This window comes from Physeter macrocephalus, chromosome 8, assembly GCF_002837175.3.
Source record: "Physeter macrocephalus isolate SW-GA chromosome 8, ASM283717v5, whole genome shotgun sequence".
Taxonomy (NCBI): domain Eukaryota; kingdom Metazoa; phylum Chordata; class Mammalia; order Artiodactyla; family Physeteridae; genus Physeter; species Physeter macrocephalus.
Window position 1 is genome coordinate 100910828 of NC_041221.1, and position 25467 is coordinate 100936294.

The 25467-nt window shown below is 36.7% G+C and overlaps 1 protein-coding gene across 1 annotated transcript in view; it reads right to left on the bottom strand.

Annotated features, from left to right (window-relative positions):
- The window catches only part of SLCO4C1 (solute carrier organic anion transporter family member 4C1), a 59945-nt gene extending 53113 nt beyond the window's left edge, over positions 1 to 6832 (bottom strand). Inside the window, exons 1-2 of the mRNA XM_024121870.1 lie at positions 6487 to 6832; positions 3165 to 3428 (exon numbers count right to left, since the gene is read on the bottom strand). Coding sequence (XP_023977638.1) covers positions 3165 to 3428; positions 6487 to 6832 — 610 coding nt within the window. The remainder of the gene's footprint in view (positions 1 to 3164; positions 3429 to 6486) is intronic.
- Between the last annotated feature and the right edge of the window lie 18635 nt (positions 6833 to 25467).

Sequence of the window (25467 nt, forward strand, 5' to 3'; positions counted from 1 at the left end):
ATGACCCAGCAATCCCACTACTGGGCATATACCTAGAGAAAACCATAATTCAAAAAGACACAGGCACCCCAATGTTCATTGCAGCACTATTTACAATAGCCAGGTCATGGAAGCAACCTAAATGCCCATCGACAGATGATTGGATAAAGAAGATGTGGTACATATCTACTATGGAATATTACTCAGCCATAAAAAGGAACGAAATTGGGTCATTTGTAGAGACGTGGATGGATCTAGAGACTGTCACACAGAGTGAAGTAAGTCAGAAAGAGAAAAACAAATATCGTACATTAACGCATATATGTGGAAGCTAGAAAATGGTACAGATGAACCGGTTTGCAGGGCAGAAATTGAGACACAGATGTAGAGAACAAATGTATGGCCACCAAGGGGGGTGGTGGGGTGGTGGTGTGCTGAATTGGGAGATTGGGATTGACATGTATACACTGAAGTGTATTAAATGGATGACTAATAAGAAATAAATAAATAAATAAATAAACATTAAAAAAATAAAAATAAAATACATTGAAAATCAATCACTCCTCTAGATCTCTACTGCTACCAACCCCATCCCAACCACCCTTATTGCTCACCTGAACTACAATAAAAACCTCCTGGGTGATTTCTTCCTATCTACCCTTGTCCCTCAGAACAACAGAAGCCAAACGATCAATTAAAAACATAAATAAGATCATGTACCTCCCTGTGTAAAACTCTCTCATGAATTCCCATTGCACTTGAAGGAAAATCCAAATGCCTCACACTGGGCTCTACCTGCCTCTCAAATTCATCTCATGCCACATTCTCCCTCGCTTTGATCATGCTGGCCAAAACTGACAATTCCTAAAACCAGCCAAGCTGTTTCCTGCTCCAAAGCCCGTGATCAGTTTTTTCTCCTGCCTGGATATCATCTTCCTTGGCTGGGTCCTCATTATCCAGTTTTCAATCACAATAGCCTTTCCTTGCCCACAAATTTTCCCTTTTGTACACTATTACTTCACACTACTTGTTCTGTTATACACTCACCTCAATCTTCAGTTATCTTGCTTGTTTATTTTGTATTTCCTCCCACTAGTATATAAAATCCAGAGGGCATGAAACAGTTTCACTGCTATTATTTCAGCATCATGTATAGTCCATATCAATAAATATTCATCATAGGAATGGCAGAATAATGTAAGGGCAACCTGAGTTTTTGCTTTTATTTGCCACAGATAAACTATTATTTAATTATGAGTCTTAATTTAGAGTAAAAATTTTACAGATCAGCCAATTCCTCTACCTAATCTACCTCAACTAAAATAATGAAAAATATCAATATGAATTTGGTGAAAACTTGCACAATATACAATAATGTACTAAAAGTTTATAACCTGGCTTCAGCAACCTTCTTGGCTTCATCTCTGGCCACAAACACACCTTAATTTGTGGCCATTTCCCTTTAGTAAATATAAATTATTCAGATTGGCTGCAACTCAACACATGTATGGCTAAGAAGCTAAGAAGACGGCTGAGGACAAATCAGGCTTTTGCACTGGACTAGGTGTTTACGTTTTAGTTTAGAGAGTCAAAGATTTTTTTTTAACAAAGTCTGTATACTTTAAGAACAAACAGGAGGCTTCCCTGGTGGCGCAGTGGTTGGGGGCCTGCCTGCCGATGCAGGGGACACGGGTTCGTGCCCCGGTCCGGGAGGATCCCACATGCCATGGAGCCTGCGCGTCCGGAGCCTGTGCTCCACAACGGGAGAGGCCACAACAGTGAGAGGCCCGCATAACACAAAAAAGAACAAACAGGGTATCTGATCAACTGGAAAAATGAGGGATTATATTCAGTACAAAGATCAACACCTAAATACTATAGACACAATAATATTTTTGCTATCATAGAATCAGTTTCATATTTCTCGTGTGACAGACTAAAATTCAGCTTTTTCTTTCCTCTTTGAAATTAAGATTTCAAAGGTATTATACTAAAGCCTACATGTGTTTTTACCAAATCTATCCCCAGAGAAAGTATGTGAAGTTGGCCTGATAAAATCCTGTGGAATCTTAGATAATATACTAGAATCTAGTAACTGTTCTTTCTACTGATAACACATTCACCTTATCCAATTCATTCCAAACTGTATCACATTTTTAAAACATCCTCTCTTGGTCCATATGCTTGCATATTCTATTTTTATTTCCAAAATGAAGTCTGCTTTCTAAATAAGTGCACCCCTAAAACCATGCTGCATGATACATACTTTGTTATTGAAAATATTTTCCCATTTGTTATCATTCTATAATTAGGAAATAGATTTAGAGAAATGTTAGCACTTTAATATGAATTTTCAAAATTAATACAAATATAACAATCTTAACTTTTTAAAAATAATGCCTATTGTGCAGGAGGCCCCACTTCTCCTTTCTTCTTACTGTAAGCCTTTTCTTCACTTACCTAACCTATCAAAACTTCAGATTTTGTAGCCCTCTGATTTTATTTCAATACTTGCTATTAAAAGTCTCAGGAAGGACAAAAAACGTTAAGGTCTACTTTCATCAGCACATTTCTTGGGCTCTACCATAATTGTTTTTCCATTAAAAAGGATTCTTTGGGGGAAAAAGAAGGGAAGAAATATAAATAATCAAACTTCCTTTCTGAGCCTTTAAATAATGTACTGACCAGAGCAACACTTTAGGTAACTCATGAAGTTCTGTGTCTCTAAACTAGAGTCAAAAGTAAAGCTAGTTTCAGTTCTCAGGAAAAGCCCCACTCCTATAAGTTTTACCTCTCTTTCTCAAATCAGGAGTCAACATGTCCAGGGTGCAGAGCTATAGGCACAGCAAATAAAACCATAAAGGGAAAAACTAGATCTTAGAACCCCAGTGAAGTCACACCACCTGCAAACCAAAACAAGTCATGTCTTTTCTGAGGAAGATTGTGTATAATATGGGGAATGAGTATTGGAGGATTAAAAACTTGGAGAACCACTGAAGGGATGAATAATGCGCAATCTGTCTCAGTAATCTCCTAACACAATTCACATCATAACAAAGCAGTAAGCAGTGGAAGAGACTAGCCCTTACCCTATTTACCCATACAAGTGAGCTGCAATATAGAGTTGCAGTATAACATAGTTTCATACTACTTCTTAAAATAAGCAAAACACAACAGAAACTTACCTTCAAAAAGGGACCCGAATTGGTATTTTCCACTAAAAAATTTTGGCAATGAATATACAAGTGCTCCCAATCCTATCATAAAGGATGCAAATGCAAGCCATCTTGGTTTGTGTCCTCTTTCACCAATGAATGATACAAATAAAGACAACAAACAGAATGTGATATCGTAGCTTGATGATATCAAGCCTGTCAGGGAACTTTTCAATTCATAGCGCTTCTCAATAGTGGAAATGCTAATATTTACTAGGCCATTTACCACCATACCTAAAAGAGAGAAGAGGAAATTTAAGTGCATTATTACAACTTTACCATATAGATTATGATTATTAACGACATACTAAAATTTGATTGTTTGTTTCTTTTGATATTTTTAAATGTACCAATTTTAAAAATCTCAGTTTCAAAGCTAAGCAAGCCAAACATATTTCCTTTACAAATCAGTTCGCTTTTAAATTATACACTTGTGAATTTTCAGATGTTAAATAAAATTGATGCTTATCACATACTGAATTATAACTAACTTCATTTCTCTTTAAATGACAAAAAGACTGGTAAAGTCTCATGAGGCTGGTTTGCTAGAGAGTTTCCAGGTGTAGCATAGTCCCATGGACCTCACTTGGAAGAGTACAAAATGTACAGGTGATTGAGAGGTCAAATACTAAAACTGCTCAAATTACTCAATCTTTAAACATATTTATAACATGAGATCCTTGACTTAGTCTTAAGAAAGGTGAAATTGAGTTCTCAAACCTCTATTTTCTTCTAGCACTCTTTAAAAGTTATCATTTAAAAGTTCCTGGGGAAAAAATAAACTGAAAGTCTTATTTTAACCACTGGCATTCTAAAGAATAGGAAAAGTAACAGAAAGAAGAAAAATAAAAAACCCTTATACTTCATCTGCTCATTATAACCATGATGAAGGAATACAAGATAAACAAGGAAAAGCTGAAAATCCAATTTTGACTGACTTAACGAAAATGTCCTGTTTGGATATAGATTAAATATACAGAAGTTTAAACATTACTATAAAGTGAAAATAAAAAGCATCTGATCAAATTACAAAGTTTTTAACTGATTATTCCTTTTACTTAAGAGGCTGCCATGAATTGTTTCCATTCATTAATTAGTAGAAAGAGTATATCCAAGTCATGATCTCTATAATCTCTTCAAATTTTGCTTTATCAAGACTGTAACTAGGAATGCATTTCAAGAAAATTTGTATAAGTTTTAAAAGTCCTAACATGATTTTTACTTTTATGCCAGTTTAATAAATCTATAAGCCAATTTATAATTCTTGATGTTTTAAGATAAAATTTCTAAGGTACCTAGGAATGACACATTTATAAGGAGATAAGGTTGTCTGAGAATTTGAAAATTTCCCATCTAAAATCAACTTTCCGACACCCTTGCCATACTGATTAAAAGTCAGTCATTAGAACTCACTGTTTTTATGGTAACAAATTTTCTAAGAAAGCAAATTTGCAATCTCCTGTGGAAATATAGCAGTTTAAGCCCATGATTCCAATGTGAATTCTATGCTACACAAGTTCCAAAAACTTTGCTTTTAAAAAAAAGAAATTTCATGAAACATTGCATACTATGTCTATTGTAAATGCATGAAGCTATGAGGTACATTAGGAAATTAAATGCTAAGCGAAATCCTGTTTATCTTTGAGAAGTGCTGGGTTAAGTAAACTCACTTGACAAGTTTTGGGTCTTTTTTACCAATTAATCACCTATTACTATATCATGGAAATGGTCTTCCCAAGGATCTTGTTTGAAAAACGCAATAATAGTGTGTTTTTCAGACTTAAACCCAAATAAGAACTAACTGGGTCACTTTCATCTCAGATTATGCTTCTGAAATTGGAGATTTCTAGGTAGAGTAGCTCCAGGCTAAACTTGACACATTTCTCTAAGAATTTCAATTATATTCGATAATAATTTTAAACAATATTTTATATTAAATGTAAAATGATATATTCTGGAATAATATTGAAATTTCAGAATACGTTTAGGATAATACACAAGACAAGGAATTTTTTACTTGCGCCCAATTTCTTTGAACTTTGCATTCCCTTGACACTAAGATGCTCCACAATCACTGATTTTGGACAACTGAGATCAAGATGTTGAGAGAAGGCCAACTTTGGTGGGAACAAGAAAGGTGGAAAAGGAAGTAACTCTTTAGCACAAAACTGTCGCTAGTAGAAGAGCTGCAGACTCACAATCAACAAATATTTACTCAACACCTAACCTGTGCAAGGGACACTGAGTTGCTTTAAGACAGTGGAGCAGGAAAAAGAACAGGAAGACTATATTTAGATATAGTCTTCTGTTAACCTTAAAAAAGAGCAATTTCAACCCACCTCCTCCCCCCATTTTTTTTTTTTTGGATTAGATTTCTTTCAATCAGTCCTTGATTGCCTCTTTACAAAATATTTTTAAACTATGACTCAAGTGACCAAAAAATATCTAAATATCATCAAATTCTAGCTAACCATCAGCATGTCCTTGAAGATGCTGCACTTTAATGTCCCCCTCCTTAATTTGTCGCCTTAGTGTAACTTCCCATTTCTTTCATTCCCTGCATGCTTTAAGGAGAGTCATTGTCCCTCTGCCCTACTACTCACTCCTCCAAATCAGGCTTAGACTGCAAACTCCTGAGGGTATAAACCTGGACTTTATCAGGAACTCCCAAGGGAATCTAAACGAGATCCTTGAACAAACAGCCTTACCAGTTAACAACGCCTGAAGCCTTTGCGGATTTACTCACTGGGCTCCACGTGTGCATCCAATACACTCAAACTATACTCACAAAACACGAATGCCTAGATCTAACCGATACCATATATTTTCAACAAGTTTCTTCTTCGAGAACCACCCTACCTCAACTGCAAATTTATTAATTCTTCTCTTCCAGAAACAACGTAAAAAAATCCTTTTAATAAGGGGGTTTAGCAAAATGTATGTTTTTGTAACGTACAGTGGATCTCCCCCAGCAAAAGGTTCCCGAAGGAAGGCTCCACTCATCTTCTTTGTAGGAATCGAATCGGCTAGACTGAGGTAGAACACTAAAGAGAAAAAGCTTGCATGACAAGTTTTAAATGTTTCCATAAAAGAGAAGCTAAAATGTAGATGCCTGAACCTTGTTGGCTGACGTCGGTGCAAGGGCTTCCAAGTCCCAAGCCTGGGGCCACCTAGCTCGGCGCGTCGATCCCTCGGGCTCGCGGCGCACCTGCCCTCTCCTCCCCGCCGGCCCTCCGCGCCCCCCTCGCCCCCTGCTGGCCCACCGCCCTCTCGAGCCGGCTCTGGACCTTACCTTGCGTGAGGGCCAAAAGGCAGTAGTGAAACAGAAAGCCCTGGGGCGTGTTGCAGCACCGAAGACACTGGGGTTGGAAGTTCCCCCAACCGCAGGGCCCCTCCTCATACTCTGACAGTGATTCTGGCCCGGACCGCTCCTGGGAGCCAGGAGGAGTTACTGAAGAAAGAGGTGGCTCCGGGGACTTCTGGGGCTCCTGAGGCTCCTGCGGCTGCGAACCCTCTCTCAGGGGATTGGTGGACAAGACAGAGACCTCGACGGAAGAAGGCGATGGACACAAACGGCGCGGGCTGTCTGGACTGGAGGCGACGAAAGCCGGGTTCTCGATGCCTTTGCAGCCCTTCATGATCAGGGTGGGTTCTCCCGACTCCCGTGCGTCGGAGCCGCAAAACACTAGGTCCCGCTCTGGCTCCTCCTCCGGGCAGGTGGCAGCGCCCCCATGCGGGAAGAGTTCCCGCCTGCCTGGCGTCCGTCTGCAGGGGCTCTGGCCGCCGCCGGGACACTACTCCGCCAACTCGCGGCCGCCTGCGGCGCAGAACGCGGGAGTCTGGCCCAGCGGTTGTGTAGTTGGCGCTCCGCCGCGACTCACCTGTCGCGTGGGCGTGCGGCCCCGCGGCCGCCACGTAAAGAGGAGAGGGCCCTCAGCCCACCTCTCTGCTTCTCAGAGCCCAGGGACTGAGAACCAAATAAAGGCTGTGAGAGTCTCCTGGCCCTAAAGTTCCTCCTGGGTGCTGCCGGGAAGGCTGTAAACACAGTTGCATCAGGAGATCGTTCAACAAAATATCCGGCGGTTTTCTTCCCTTGCTGCTTACCAAACCAGGCTAGGTCTGGACTCCAAGAATCAAGCAGCCGTAGGTACAATACTTTGGATTCCATGAGCAACGTGGTAAGACTTTCACCTGTAACCCTCCTTAGAAACGAAATCCCCAGCCGCCCTTCAACACCGCAGCCATTAGCATCACGACAGAACCCCTTTTTTTAGCTTTCACTTTCCCCAAACTGAAGGAATAGGAACTCAGAAACTTTAAAGCCATATATATATTCTTTCTGCTGTGCATTGCCGATCTTAAGATTAACAATGGTGATAGTCGGGTAAATAATTTCTACCTGTGGAATAAATAAGAAAAAAAAACACTTTGAAGAACTGAAACCATTATGCTAATTGTAGTTACAATTCATTCATTCATCCTTTCATTCATTCATCAAAGCATATTTATTTCCTGAGTGCCGAACACTGTTCTAAGCTCTGGGGGTACAATAGTGCACAAAAACTGACAAACACCCCTACCCTTATGGTGCTTTCATTCTAATGGGAGACAGAAAATAAGTAATAAATATGTAGTACATCTCTACAAATGCTGTGGAGAAAAGTAAAGCAAGGACAGGCTGGAAAGTGTGCGTGTGTTAGGGGACGGGGGAGAATCTGATGCAATATTTTAAAGAGGGTGGTCAGGGAAGGCCTCGCTGAGAAGGTGATATTTGAGCAAAGAACTGAAGAAAGTTAAGGGAGGGAGCCTGGTATATTGGGGAAGTAGTGTGATTGCGGTGGAATGAGATGGTTGGAGAACAGTGGGAGTTGAAGGCAGGTAAAGGGGTGCAGGTGGGGTGAGGGAGAAGTGATTGGGCCCAGACCCTGTAGGCTATTATAAGGACTTTAGCTTTTATTGTGATTAAAATAGGAAGGTTTGGACCTAAGGAGTGACACGATCATGGTATGATTAGATTTTCAAAGGACCCATTCTCTGTCCCCTTCTGAAGATATACTAATATATCCCAAAGTAATATATTTTAAACAGAGACATTTTTAAAACTATATATCACAGTCTTGGAACGTTTATCTTTCCCTAAATGAACTATTTATTCCAATAAGGAACATAAGAAAAACCACAAATATTTTGTTTTTGCTATGTAATCAGGACTACATACACAAAGCTGTTATGCTTCATAAGACTGCAGATTGTTAAGGAACCTACTTCCTCAAATCTAATTGTTGGCTGTAAAACTTCTCAAACAATATGTCTGAACTACCTTTAGCAAAGTTAATAGAGGTCTCAGATATTACTGGATACTATACTGGTATATGATATTTTCAGTACGTTAGTACTATTATTCATTTATAAGGGTCCTTTCATCGAAAGTTAGAGTACTTTACTAAATATTAATTAATCATGCTATCAAGTTCTAGAGATAGTTTTCAAGTCTTCCTATCCTCATTTAACACCTGGCTGGTTGCCTGCCCAAGAAGCTACTTCTAGATTCAGTGCTAATACCTCTCAAATAGCAATGATCTGGTAGTATATGATGGTCATATCCAAGTGTAGCCTTAAACCCAGAGAAGAGAGTATGATGATGGAAAGTTTACCCCTCATCCTGAAACAAGATGTTTTTATTTCTAACTGTAGACAGTAGGCTCACTTAAAGTGGCCTAGAGGAACGTTTTCCAAACACTATTACCTTTTAATGAAATAAAGTAGAGTTCAGAAAAAAAAAATACACAGTGCATGACACAGTACATTTTCACAAGTACTATTTTGTGAACATTTTGTTTCACTTATACACACCTATTTTACTGAGTTGAGGGATTGAGATATAAAACATTTATCTTATTTTGAACAGACATACATTCTGTTCTTTATTCCCTCACAGTCAAAAAAGGTCTAGACTGGCCTAGAACCTAAGGAAAGAGCAGAAGTAGGAGCTAGCATTTTTTAAATGTCTGCTATATATCCCATTATTAATCCTTACAAGAGCAGTATCTATTATCATCTTCATTTTACATATTAAAGAAACTACATTCCAGAGAGGATTAGCAACTCTTCCAATGTCATATAGCTAACAGATAGCCAACCTTATTAAGGATTTGAACTACATTCCAGAGAGGATTAGCAACTCTTCCAATGTCATATAGCTAATAGATAGCCAACCTTATTAAGGATTTGAACTTAGTTATCTCAGTTAGGTATCTTCCCTGGACTTTGCATTTTCTCTCATAATTGTTACAGCCTGTCTTTGTGGTTAGGATTATTGCATACCAATTCTGAGAGATCAAAACTCCTATTTATCTCGTATTGATGAGATTTAGAAGACTAATGCTGCTCTGAATTCCCCAGATTTGGCAGATATTCAAATTAGGCTTGGTATGTAATCCTCCTAGGTCTTCTATTGAAAAAATTTCGACAAAAATAAACTTACAGTGGTGTTTAAATGTGCAAATAGATATGATCACCATTTTATCTATGAAATATGAATTAATTTAACCAATCAGCAAAGTTTGCTTTGTTGAGATGTAAATACATTCATGGTTTAAGACTATTTTGCAGCTTTGAATGAACAAATTCAAACTATCAAAATCAAAGTAGCATAATCTTTATGCACTTAAATCCATACTAAGGAAAAATCTCCACTGTTGCAGTGAGGAAGAGTAGAATTTTGTTGAAAGATTAGCAAAAGCGCCATTGCTTCGTGCTGAGTACTTCTTGGTCTTCATAAAATTGTTATCAACACTACTTTCCTGTTCCCTTAAGTTCAGGTTTGCAACAAAGACAAAACAAAACAACTTCATGGATTTTTGTCTGTGATAATTCTGTGGAAAACTGTCATTTTAAAATTCTTTGTTCAACCTAGGGTAAATCTAATGAGCATAGTCAAAATACCATCTTAAGTTTCAGGAAGTAATTAATAAATTGCTATTCTTTTAGCAAATTTCATTTGCTATATTTTTAAACTGTGGAGAATGGGAGAAAGAACAGTATCCAGATTTTAAAGTAGAACTCCACCATTGTACACAGAAGCAGATGTCCCTGCCTATGGGTTTCATTTTCTGGGATGTGCAGTAGGTCTTCCCTATCAAGAACTGGATGAACCTAGGTAAAGTGGCTTAATGACAGAAGCTTTCAAGATTATCCCACCAACTCCCCTTGCTCTGATTCCATGCTTAAAAGCATTCTAAGGATTATATTTTTGCCTTCCAAGTAGGTATGCCTATAGGGTGAAAATGTACTTATATGCCTATTTGAGTATTTTATCATATTCTTTTCTGTTTGCTTTTAATTCTTTATTAGTTCCCTTCCAGTTTCAGACTGATGTGAAATCTTTAGCAGTATAGCACTATGAGGCTCATAGAATATTAAAATTGGAGGGATCTTGAGGAAGCCTGAACAGAAAGATGGTCAAACACAGATATTTTCGAGATAATTTAAAATTTCAGCATTCATATACACAATACTATATATAAAATGGATAACTAATAAGGACCTACTGTATCGTCCAGGAACTCTTCTCAATACTCTGTAATGACCTATATGGGAAGAGTGGATATATGTATATGTATAACTGATTCACTTTGCTGTACAGCAGAACCTAACACAACATTATAAATCAACTATACTCCAATAAAAAATTTTTTAAAAAGAAAAAACCAAAGCAAAACAAACAAAAAAGGAAGCAACACCAGAATAAAAAAATTTTTTAATCCCAACATTAAACATTTATTAACACCACTAGATCTTATATCAACTAAATAAAAGCAGAAAAGCAATGAAGCAATCTAAGTGATCCTCCTAGTATTCTTCATTTTAAATGCTCTAGAAAATGCATAATTAAAAATAACAAATTATAGGGACTTCCCCGGTGGCACAGTGGATAAGACTCTGCTCCCAGTGCAGGGGGCCCGGGTTTGATCCCTGGTCAGTGAACTAGATCCCACATGCATGCCTCAACTAAGAGTTCGCATGCCACAACTAAGGAGCCAGCCTGCTGCAACTAAGGAGCCCATGTGCTGCAACTAAGGAGCTGGCGAGCCACAACTAAGGAGCTTCCCAGCAGCAACCAAGACCTGGCACAACCAAACAAAAATAAATAAATAAATACTTTTAAAAAACACAAATTATATCTTAAGAAAAAATTTAATGCTGACTAGATTTTTTTAATACTGCTTTGAATTGCAGTTTCACAGAAAAATATATTTATATTGAGGAGAAATGCACCTACATTTTTCTTTTAGTAATACTAGTCATAAATCATTAAGAGATACATCCATAAACATGACTGATCATAATTTTTAAAAAGAAAACATGTTAACATTTAATACAATAATCCCATAAGAAAGCAAACTCAGTAGGAAGTGAAAAATGAACTACTAGTATAAAATTTACTATATAGTACCAAGTTAAGCTTTTCACTAAGTGATTGTTATTATAATTCACTCAAAACACTAACTCTATAAAAGCATACTTATGATCAAATATCACAACAGTAGATATAGTGAAGAAAGCATAATTGGATTTATATATCAAGAAATGCTTTAAACTAGAAGAAATTAACCTACTGTAAATTAGTAATTAGGATATTATTTCTAAAACTATTTCTTTTCTACTCGAGGTCTGATTTTGATGCCTGGAAACAGTCTTCAACATGCTATGATTCTATAGGATATATACAATCACAATGTCATAATCATAACAAAATGCCATCTTTACTGAATAGAGAAATAGCCATCGTGCCACTCTTGATAGTCCCATCACATCCGCAATTTAACCACTATCCATTTCTTAACAAAGGAAAGGAGATAATGAAGGTTACTAAAATTTAGATTTATAAAACTATACAAGACAGCAATTTCATTTGTTCCAGCAGTCTGCTTCTAGCAAGATTAATGTCAAATACACCCAAAAACTCAATGCAGTCAGAAGCAGAAAATAGGCCAATAACAGATAAAGCGATAGCGGTGAGTGAGGAATTTTCATAAATTCTTTCACAATAATCTTTTCACAATTTACTGGGAGTAGGGAGAAGTCTGGTGTGAGGCTGAGGGAGCTAGCAGGCTGCTATTAATTAGCAAAATAATTTACTAGTAAATAAGAGCTTTAATGAACAAAGTGCAAGGCAGTAGACATAGGTAAAACAAAACAAAACGTGTACATTTCTACTTTACAACCTGTGAAAGCTCTCAGAGTATGCTCCTATAGGACAAGGACAAATGTTTTATACTCTACAAAAGAGATATGAAAATAAAGAATTGCTTAAGTGAGTATCAGAGAAAATTCACAGAATCAACTGTCTATTCTTTGATGAAGAGGTACAAGGATCTCCATACTCCAGCTTATCAGGGGAGATGAAAATTTGCTAGACTAGAAAAAGAAAATAATACTGAAGAACTATAAGAAGTAAAAACTTCTGAGGCAATGGTGAAATAAAGACAAATTTTTTTAAATATGAAAAATGGAATACAAAAAACTGGCATTAAAAGAAGAGTCAGTCGGGGGCTTCCCTGGTGGCGCAGTGGTTGCGTGTCCGCCTGCCGATGCAGGGGAACCGGGTTCGCGCCCGGGTCTGGGAGGATCCCACATGCCGCGGAGCGGCTGGGCCTGCGCGTCCGGAGCCTGTGCTCCACAACGGGAGAGGCCACAAGAGAGGGAGGCCCGCATACCACAAAAAAAAAAAAAAAAAAAAGAAGAAGAGTCAGTGAAGGGACTTTCACTTCCAGGCAGGATGGAGTAACAGAGACTGGATTTAACCTCAACTTGAAACACGCAAAAGAAAAAGAAAAAAAGAAAAAATATATGAAGGAAAAAAAAGGTTTTCAAGACACTGGATACCAGGTAATGAAGGACAATCATCTCAAAGAGATGGGAAACAAACTAGGTGAGCAGTTTATTGCCTTGAGAGAGTTTTCAACTGATGGTGTGGGTAGGGTGGGGCAGGATGTGAGATCCATAGAAAACCCATCAGACTCTTTTGGGTTGAGGAGACAAAGCTGAAGGTAAAGACAACTAGAATGTGCAGGACAGAGTGCTGGAGAGGAGAAAGCTGGACGGAGTTGATATGCAGAGGGTTCCCTCTAGTATTCAGCAGAATACTGAGAGCACGTGTATGGGAAGAAACTATCCTAGTCCAAGGAAAGAACCATCTGAAGGGATTAGAGGGACAGTGGCCAGTAAGACAACATGAAGGTGAAATAAAGAAGTTTTCAGACATTAAAAAAAAAAACGAGAAATAATTCATCACCCAGAGCACCTGCACACATGTTATAGAAGTCCTTCAGGCTAAAGGAAAATGATAACAAGTGAAAATAATGATTTAAGCAAAACAATAAAGAACACCAGAAATGAGGAGATGGAGCTCAAGACTCATGGAGAAATATGTGTGATTTTAAAAAAATTATTTCAGTCTCTTTAAAAGATAATTCACTGTTTAAACAAAAATAAAGAAGTATTGTGGAATTCATAAGTTGTGTAGAGGCAAAATGTATGCCAACAATAATGCAAAGACCAGGTAAAGAGAAATGGAAGTATGCTATTGTAAATGTCTTATATGTGAAGTGATATCATGTCAAAGGTAGAATATGATAATGACTTACACCATGAGCCCTAGAGCAGCCTCCTAAATAGCAACAACAATAAAAAAGCCAAGAAAAAAAATAAAGTGGAATCATAGAAAATATTCAATTAATCTAAAAGAAGTCAGGAAAAGAGATCAAAGGGAACAAAAATAGATAAGAGAAAAAGAAAACAAGTAACAAGGTGATGATTTACACCTAACTATATTAATAATCTCGCTAAATATAAATAGGATAAACATTGCAATTAAAAGGAAAAGATGTCAGATCTGATACAAAAAGCAAAAACCAATTAAATACTGCCTACAAGAAACACACTTTAAATATAAATGCTAATAGGCTAAAAGTAGAAGATTGAAAATGGTATATTATGCCCATACTAATCAAAGGATAGCTGGAATGGATACATGAATAACAGTGCAAATAGATTTCACAGTGAAGAATATTATCTGAGATAAAGAAGGTTATTTCTTAGTGATAATGGGGTAAATTCATCAACAGCACTTAAGAATCTCAAATAATTAATCACTTAAAAATAGAGTATCAAAATGCCTGAAATAAAAACTGATAGAACTGCAAGGAAAAATCCACAATTATGCTCAGAATAATTAATATGATCTCAATTATGCTCTCAATAATTAATAGAACAAATAGAAAATCAAGAGTATTGCAGACTTAAACAACACTATCAACAAACTTGACCTAATTGAAATTTATAGAACTTCTTGCCAATAACAGTAGGCTACACATTCTTTCAAAGTTCACATGGAACATTTATCACGATAGGCCAGATCCTGAGCCATGAAAAAAGTTTCAATAATTTTTAAAAGATTCAAGTCATACAAAATATGTTCTCTGATCACAATGGAATTAAATCAGAAATCAATAACAAAGATATCTGGAAAATTTCCAAATGTGTGAAAACCAAATACAGCTCAAATAACCCATAGGTCAAAAACAAAATCAAAGGAAAATAAGAAAGTATTTTGAACTGAATGAAAAACCAAACATCAGAATTTGTAGTATGCTACTAAAGCAGTGCTTATAACATGCCTGTATTAAAAAGAAGGTCTCGAATCAGTGACTTCAAGTTAAAGAAACTGAAAAATAAAGAACAAATTAAATGCAAAGGAAATAAAGGAACTAATAAAGACCAGAGAGGAAATTAATGAAATAGATAACAGGAAAACAATAGAGAAATTAATAAGACCCAAACTGATTTTTTTTTTTAGAAGATAAAGAAAATTGATAAATCTCTAGCCAGACTGACCAGAAGAAAGGTACAAATCACCAATATCTGGAACAAGAGAGGTGATATTACAGATTCTACAGATATTAAAAGGATACAGTTATAAATAACCTTATGCCTACAAATTTGACATTTGGATGAAATGAAAAAAATACCTATAAGACAAATTACAAGAGAACTCTTAAGAGGTAATAAATAGATACTCTAAACAAGCCTAGGTCTATTAAAGAAATTGAATTTGTAGTTTAAAATCTTCCCACAAAGAAAACCTCAGGCCCATTGACTTCCGTAGTGAATTCTACTGAGCATTTAAGGGAGAACTAATACCAATTCTACATAAACCCTTTCATAAAATCAAAGATAAGGGAATACATCCCAACTTATTCTATGATGCCAGCATCACTCATCATTTATCTAAATTTCACCATACCATCTACCAAAAATTATCTTATATTCATGTGGATATGATAAATATGGGGTAAATGACAGTACAGTTAGTACTCTTAGTATTGTTGAGGTAGTACAGTCCTTTTTGATTGACTGACTATGGCAAAACAGTGATTGAATAACAGACTAATGTCAACCATAGAGAATTTTAATAGAAGCTGAGAACATGTAGGCTATCAAACAATTCAATGAGCGTAGAGCAATAAATAACAGTTTCTTTCTGGCTCATGGAAGGTTCAGTGTAAATTTTCCTCTTCAGGAGGCTCTCCTGGAATGTCTCCTTCAAATGATGGACTCAGGGATCCACTTTTTGTTCTCTCTGAGGTCTTTTTTTGCAACAAGTCAATTGGAGAGAGAGTACACCTTTGCACTGCATGTTTCTGGCCAGCACTGAAACAGATCATAGGGCACTTCTGCCTATATCCCACTGACTAAAACTCGATCCTATGCAACAGGAGCTCAGTATGTAGTTGTGCTGTATGCCCAGGAGGAAAATAAAGCAATTTGGTGAACATGTCGCATTATATCTGCCATAAATATTATGAATACTTTGTATAACAGCATCAGGATCCACAAACTAAAACCATGATCCATATCTAACAAGATGACATAGGTTTAAAAAATTCTATAAATCCACTTAAATCAAAATTGCAAAATAAACATTTAAACATCAGCTAGTTAAAATATGGATCAAATATGTATTAATTTGAGACATAAATTGAAGTATGAAATCCAGGTTAAGATTTTCTCTCTGCACCATTCAGGCTATCCTGAAATATTGTATTCAATCCTAATTGATGCACAAAGAGAACAACTGACTAATGGGAGTAGGCCCAAGGATAATATTGGGTTGGCCAAAAAGTTCATTTGGGGTTTTCCGGAAGATGTTTCAGAAAACCCAAATGAACTTTTTGGCCAATCCAATATAACTAAGGTGGAAAACTGAAAATTTTCACATGATAATTAGTTGAAAGAACTATGAAAGTTTATCCTGAAGGAAAGATACAGATATAACAAGATAGCTGTCATAAAATATTTGAGTGAGGGGATCATTTGAAACAGAGATCACACTTATTCTTTATGGTTCTTGAGATTAGTACATACAAGGACCTTTCAAGTAGAAGGATAATATGAGCTCAAAATAAAGAAAATCCTTTATAAATAATTGGAGCAATGGTTCTCAAAATGTGATCCGGAGTCCCAGCACAATCTGAGACCTTTTCAGAGGGTCTGCTAGTTCACAACTATATTTAAATAATACTAGGATGTTATTTGCCGTGTAGATTCCCATTTTCATGCAAGTGAACAGTGAAGTTTTCCAGAGGCTACTTGACGTGTCATATCACAAAAAAGACATAAGAACCCCTTATTAAGCTAGACATTAAAGAGATTTGCAAAGAGATAAAACCATTTCATTCTCACTATAATTTTTTTAATATAATTATTTTTTTCAATTTTATTGAGGTATGATTGACAAAAATGGTATATATTTAAGGTGTACAACATACTTTATATATATATATATATATACATTGTGAAATGATTACCGCAATCAAGCTAACAAACCCATCATCTTATACAGTTAGTGTGTGTGTGTCTGTGTGTTGTGTGTGAGAACACTGTAGATCTATTCTCTTAGCAAATTTCAAGTATACAATGCATTATTATTAGCTGTAGTCACTATGCTGTACATTAGGTCTCCAGAATTTATTCATCTTATAACTGAAAGTTTGTACTCTTTGGCCAGCATCTCATCTTTTCCCCCACCTCTTCCAGTCCCTGGTCCCATACTACTCTCTGTCTCCATGAATTAAACTTTTTTTAAAATTCCTCATATAAGTGAGATTATGTAGTAGCTGTTTTTCTGTGCCTAGCTCAAAATTATTAAAATTTTAAAACATTTATGCTAATATCTAATGGGCTTATTGCTATTTTAAATGAACTAATTATTTAAATGCCTCATTTTAATTCCTAATATCACTATCAATAGATATACCCCATATAAACAAAAAGCTCTTTGTGATGTTTAGTTAGTTCTAACAGTATAAATGGGTCCTGAGACAAAAAAGTTTAAAACCCATTGAATTAGAGCTATACAAAATGGGATAGATTGCCTCAGTAGGTACTGAATTCTCTTTCACTGAAGGAGCGACCTGGTCAGTTCTTAGGGGTATTGTGGGAGGCATTCATACTACAGATTTGGATTAGTCAACCACTGAACCCCTTTCCAAATCTGAAATTTAATGATGCTAAAACTCAGTAATCCAGTAATTTCATAAAATACTGATAAGAATATAAACTTAATTAAAATTTGTTTCATTTAACATCTATTTAGTGTCAGAGCCATAATTAAAATTCTGTCGTCTTTCTACTAAACCACTTTTATTTCTTCCCCTTATCCTGTTCCCATACCTAGCAACCTTATGTTTACTTCTAGGCCTTGGCCAGGCAAATAAATAGACTGTGTTCTATTCTAACTAGAACCATTCATGAGCTCACCAGCTAAGATGTTTGTTGGTTGTGACCACCTTCCTTTCTTAGCACTCCTTGACTGAATAGACAATAGATTTCTTGGACTTCTGGTGTGCTGTTTACCATGACTCTTGTTTTCTATTTGTGCCTAAGGCATTCAAAGTACATGTTAGCAAAGAAAGAAAGATTCAGTTGTGAGATGTGGGTGGGAAGAAAACAAGAAAGAAGCCAGATGAAATACTACCTAGTTTTGAGGTCATCCATGGAGTGGGATGAGTCATAAAACAGTAAAGCACATATAATTGTACACCAACAAATACTTTCCCAAATAATGAACCTGAATATAAAAGGTATATTGAATGAATGCCATGCAACGTTTTCTAAAGCAAGTGTAAAAAATCAGTAAGAATGGTATGCTATGAGCATGGAGATACTGTAGGCACAAGTGTTAATTAGGTACTACCATGTATGTGCCATAATATTCAAGCATCATTGTTGGTGTCAAAGTTTTGGATCAGTTACACATTCCTTTAAAATGTCCATGGTTCAGAAACTTGTACCTATATTATATTTCCTTACTGAAAAAAAAAAATGTCAAGAGTAAAGGCAAAAATCCTAAGGTAAAATTCAAACAGTAAAATAAAATTGCCCACGGGATACTTGCAATGACACCAGACTGATCTGAAAAATAGTTTCCTACCAGTCAGTATGTGCCATTTTATGACTGTCCCAAACTTAAACACTAGAGATAATTTCAATAGTCTCCAAATATTTTTGCACTTATTATCTGAATATTTAAAGAGAAAATAACCTAATTATAATGATTCCTTGTCCTTATATAGTAGGTACAGAAATGTTGTCTTCTTTGAATACTAGAAAAGTAAAGGCCAGTATACCATTTTAGATGTTTTAAAGACAATAGATTCAATCAGAGAGAGCTGGCATTGTTATAATTTTCACCACACATATACAGAACTTCCTTACACTATTCTTGCAAGTTTTCTATAATTTGTAGAAATATAAGTTTAGAATAAATTTAGAATAAAAGTTTAAAAATAAGATTTTATCATTACCTTTCATAAAACACTACAATCCTTTCCATCATACTTAGAATAAAATAACATCCTTCCCACAGCCTACAAGGTCCTATATAATTTAGCCCCTGTTTACCTCACCAACATTATAACACTTTACCTCTTGCTCAGTATACTTTAGTCATAAGGTTCTCCTATTTCCTTCACATGACAAACTCTTCTCTGCCTCAATGTCCTTGAACTTGCTAATCTCTCTGCCTACAATATTACTTTTCAGAATCTTGTAAAGCTGATATTTTCTCAACATTCAATCTCAGCATAAGTATCATATCAAGTAGGCTTTCTCCGTCTTGATTGAAACAATCATCACACACACACACACACACACACACACACACACACAATCACCTTGTCCTGATTGCTTTCCTTATATCATTCATCAAAATTCACAAGTATTGGGCTTCCCTGGTGGCACAGTGGTTAAGAATCTGCCTGCCAATGCAGGGGACACGGGGTTGAGCCCTGGCCCGGGAAGATACCACATGCCGCGGAGCAACTAAGCCCATGCGCCACAAGTACTGAGGCTGCACTCTAGAGCCTGCAAGCCACAACTACTGAGCCCACGTGCCACAACTACTGAAGCCTGCATGCCTAGAGCCCGTGCTCCGCATCAAGAGAAGCCACCGCAATGAGAAGCCTGCGCACCGCAATGAAGAGTAGCCCCCGCTCGCCGCAACTAGAGAAAGCCTGCACGCAGCAACAAAGACCCAACTCAGCCATAAATAAATAAATAAATAAATAAATTTACTTATTTATTTATTTTTTAAAAATTCACAAATATTTTCTTTACATGTTTATTATTTCTCCCCTAAACCAAATAGTTTTGTATTTCCATTTCTAACATTATAAGCATTCAATAAACATTTGTCAAATGAATCAATTTGAAAGAGAGCCACAAAATAATTATCATAATTATCATTATGATAGCTACCATTTATACAGTAACATGCTAAGTCCTTTATGTGCATTATTGTACCCTTACCTTATCTACTATATCCTTACTTTACTTACAACTGTATCCTTACCTTACCTTTCTTTTTTATTATTATTATTTTTTAAAGTTTTATTTCATATTGGAGTATACTTGATTAACAATGATGTGTTAGTTACAGGTATACAGCAAAGTGATTCAGTTATACCCCTACAAGTATCCATTCTTTTTCAAATTCTTTTCCCATTTAAGTTATTACAGAATATTGAGCCAAGTTCCTTGTGCTATACAGTAGGTCCTTGTTATCTATTTTGAACATAGTAGTGTGTACTTGTCAATCCCAAACTCCCAATTTATCCCTCCCCTCCCCATGCCCTTTTCCCCCTGGTAACCATAAGTTTGTTCTCTAAGTCTGTGAGTGTTTGTTTTGTAAATAAGTTCATTTGTATCATTTTTTTTTTAGATTTCACATATAAGCAATATCATATATTTGTCTTTCTCTGTCTGACTTACTTCACTTAGTATGATAATATCCAGGTCCATCCATGTTGCTGCAAATGGCATTATTTCATTCTTCTTAATGGCTGAGTAATATTCCATTGTATATTCTGCGGCATGTGGGATCTTCCCGGACCGGGGCGCGAACCTGCGTCCCCTGCATCGGCAGGCGGGCGCACAACCACTGCGCCACCAGGGAAGCCCCACATCTTCTTTATACATTCATCTGTTGATGGACATTTAGTTACCTTACCTTTCATAGTATGATGAGCAACTTCTGAAATGACTCCCAATGAACCCTACCTCCTGATACTTATGCCATTATATCATCTCCTTCCTTGTGTGTGCTGGCTGGACTTAGCGACTTGTCTCTAACAAATAGAATATGTCAAAAGTGGTGGTGGTTCTGGGTTGATAAAAAAAAAATGTAACTTCATTGAAGTGAAGCCTGATGCATACAACCTTGACCAATTTATCAAAGTTAATAATGCTGCCAATATATACTGACATCATGTACCCATGATATGATACAATGGAAAGGGAAAATCACTTTTGTGTTATCCTTCTAATAATGTAAAACCTTAACAAAATCATGAGAAAATACCAACAAATCCAAATTGAGGGGCAGTCCTACAAAATAACAAAATAACTAGAAGTTCTTCCAAAAAAATGTCAAGATCATAAAACACAAGGAAATACTGAGGAATGATTACAGATCAAAGAGACTAAGGAGACATGACAACCCTGAATAGGATCCTGGGTGGAAAAATTGTTGAAATCTGAATAAAGTTTTAGTTTAGTTTTTTTTTTTTAAAGTGATGAGCTGTCAATTCTGAGACTACGCTATAGACCACTGCGACTTCCATCTGGCTTACACTTACTCTTGGGCTCTTCCTGCTTGCTGCTCTGATGAAGCGAGTTTCATGATATGAGCCACATGGAGAGGCCCACATGCCAAAGAACTTCTGGTCAAAAGCTGGTGGAGTCACTGAGGCCCTTGGTCCAACATACCTTGAGAAGCTGAATCCTACCAACAACAGTATGATTATCATATGATTGAACTTGGAAGAAGGTTCTTCTCTACGTAAGACTTGAGATGACTGCAGCCACAGCTGACACATTGATTCCAGCCCTGTGAAACCCTGAGCCACAGATCCCAGGTGAACTGCACCCAGATTCCTGACCCACAGAAACTGGATGATAAATGTTTTAAGCCATTAAATTTTAGATTAATTTATTACACAGTAATAGATAACTAAGACCCATGGTTCTATACAATTATTATTCCTGTTTTTGCAAAGAGAAAAGTGGCTTAAAGAAGTTAGGTAACTTGCCCAAATTTACATAATTAAGTGACAAAACTGGAATTCAAACCCTGCTCTATCAGAGACAAAGACTATGATCTTAATCACTGCATTATAATGTGCTCACAAGGTCCCTTACAGTAGCAGTTATATTTCTGTTAATGAAATTGGTCTAAAACAAAATAAAGTTTAAAAAGCATCTGAGCCTATTGCCAAATAAATTTAAGAAAAAAATAGGCTTTAACATCTAACAATGTTAAAGTAAAACAATGAGTTTTTGAGTCATTACTCACCATAATACAAATGGATAATATTAAGTAATCCCATTTAGTGAATTCTCACAGCTACTTGGAGGTACTTTTGGCAATTAACAGTGAGCCCAGCAATGATAGACAAAATCAGACATTCTGTAAGATTCTGCAGTGAGTTTGAGGGATTTCAGTGCTGAACAAGGGAAAAGATATGACCATGAAGTGGCTGTTGTACATATGAGCATTATTTCAGCAACACTTTGACACGTTTGCACGTGGGGGAAGTCCCTCACGGCATGATAGTATTTGGAGCCTAAAGCACTATCTAGAAGGGGATGGAGGGACAAGTGAACTCCCAGGGGAGAAGGGGCTTACATGTCTAGGGGATGCCATTCAGGAGACCAGTAGGGAATCTGGCTCAGAGAGTTCCAAAGGGCAGCAGCAGCTCTGCTTTTGTAGCTATAGGGTTTATTTTATCCTTGGCCAGCAGATGTTGGGCATAGCTTCACAAGATACGCAAAGCAGTCAGACTCAAAATGACTAAATTCTGTTTATTTGGGCTATGTTGAAAACAATGTGTAAAAATTTTACTTTGGCACCAGTGACCTTTTGAGCTAACAGGACACAGTCTGCTGTGACGAAAGAAACAACCTAGGGGACATCTTTGGTTCATTTATAAAACAGATTTACACTAAAGTTCTTCTGTAATTAACTAGGTCAAATAGCAACAACTTGCCTTTAAAAATCTCTCAGCTAAAGTAAAACCATAACTTTTAGTTCTCAGGTAACTCTGCACTGCCACAGAAGTATTATTCAGGCATATGAGAGGATCAAAATTCTTTGAGAAAAATACTGGCTCCTCTCCAGGCATTACTGTAGACTCTTGTCCCAGGCACCTCCATGAGGAGGTGGGATTACAGATTACCTCTGAGCAAAAATAAAACAACTTCTTTAATTTGTATAACTGCATCTTATTCTGCTATTGACCGTAATCCGTAAAGAACATATGACTCTTTTCAATAAGATACACAGTCTTCATTCCAGTCACTGGCCAGAGAGCACAACTTAGAATTGGAAATCTTTTGTGCTAAAAGTATAGATGAGATGTTACAGTCTAAGGGCAATGTTAGACAGGAAGTCTTCTAAATTCTGTAAGTTCTATCTTTAAGCCAGAACTCTAGAAATTAGAGAAACTTAGTTCCTGACAGAAATATTTTTACTAAGTTATATTTAGTATCTGTATTTTTTTTTTTTAGGATAAACTATGTCAAACAGCAGTAACAAATTACCACTCCAACTGTGGTGGCTTAAAGTAATAAAAAAATTTATTTCTAGCTCCACTACATGTTCAAAGAGGATTTGAGAGTGTTTTCTGTGCTTTACATAGGCTCTCAGGGGCCCAGTTTGACTGAGGAGGTGGCATCTTGTAGTTGTACCATCTAAACCATATGGACATGGCAGTAGAAAAGAATCTGATCTGAAAGTGACCCATTTCACTTCTGCTTACATTTCATTGGCCAGAACAACTAACATATAACTTTAAGGGGACTGGAAAATGTAAGTGAGGGTAGGGAATAGAATATTTGATGAATATTATCTCTGTGACAGTATCATTCCTATACGTTTGTGAGGACAAGTATGATAGATACACTTGTTTGCTATTGCTGTTTTAACAAATTACCACCAATTTGTGACTTAAAACAACAGAAATGTATTACCTTAGTCTTTGAAGGTCAGAAATCCAAAATGGGTCTCACTGGACTACAATCAAAGTGCTGGCATTCCTTGGCTCATGGTCCCCTTCCTTCTTCTATCTTCGAAGCAAGAAGTGGACAGTTGTATTTTTCTCACATCACACCATTCTGACACTGACTCTTTTGCTTCCCTCTTCCACATTTCAGGGTTCTCATGATTACATTTAACCTGGATAATCCAGGATAATCTCTCTATTTTAAGGTCAGCTGGTTAGAACTTTAATTCCATCTGCAACCTTAATTCTCCTTTGCCACATACTCTAACATACTGACAGGCCCCAGAGACAAGACACAGACATTTTTGAGGGGCTGTCATTCTGCCTATCAAAGTAGGATATGAAAAACATATGTGCAGCTTTGGCATACTGCTTATTATGTTAAGCAATGACTTTTATATAAAATTTACATTTAAGGCACTTCCCTGGCAGTCCAGTGGTTAAGACTCCAAGCTTCCACTGCAGGGGGCATGAGTTCCATCCCTGGTCAGGGAACTAGGATCCTGCATGCCAGGTGGCGCAGCCAAAAAAAAAAAACAATTTACATTTAAAAAACTGTAAAAACTTCCTTTCATCAATTCATAGGAACAAAGTAACACAACATGTTTTCCTTTTAGTCTTAGAGACAAGAAGAAGAAAAATGAATTAGGTAATACATTGCCATATGCACTTCAGTATAACTTTCTGAAGCAAGTGAATCCTGTTTTCCTAGGTAGTCTTATAATTTATTTCTCCTTAAAATAAATGCTCCCTGTTGCTTCCAATGCTTTTAGAACAAAAAGTTTTAAGTAATCAAAAATAGAATAATAATGTCAGTATTGCTGAATGAAAGAAAAATTATAGAATATTGGATACAAAGTGAAAGGAAAAATACATTTTGAACATTTTCTACAGAATGAACTTGTTCTAATGTTTTATTTTCAGCCATATAGAGAGCAAGGTATGCATGTACTCAGAAGAGAGAATATTCTGAGGAATGAAGAAAAATCCCTTCCCTCAAGGAGCATAACATTTATTTGGAGTGATAAAATCATACACATAAAGGGATAACTAGCTACACCTAGCATGAAATAAGCAGAAAAGTGTCTTTAGTTAAATGCTATGAGAGTTATATCAGAAGGAAAAGAAGGAAAAATGGGTAATTATCTGGAAAAAAAGTCTGACGGGACAAGAGTAAGTTTTTTTTTTAATAATAGACTTTATTTTTTAGAGCTGTGTTTTAGGTTTATAGCAAAATAAATAAATAAATAAATAAATAAGAGGATGTACAGAGATTTCCCATATAAACTCTGTCCTCTGTCCTACACATGCAGAGGCTCCTCTGTTATCAACATTCCCCATCAGAGTGGTAGATTTTGGGTTTTGGGTTTGTTTTTTTGTAGGTCCTTTTCTTCTCTTGTGTTTCCCACTTAGAGAAGTTCCTTTAGCATTTGTTGTAGAGCTGGTTTGGTGGTGCTGAATTCTCTTAGCTTAGTCTATCCTAAGACAGATTACTTGCTAGGCTACAAAACAAGTCTCAGGGCTTCCCTGGTGGCGCAGTGGTTGCGAATCCGCCTGCCGATGCAGGGGACACGGGTTCGTGCCCCGGTCCGGGAAGATCCCACGTGCCGCGGAGCGGCTGGGCCCGTGAGCCATGGCCGCTGAGCCTG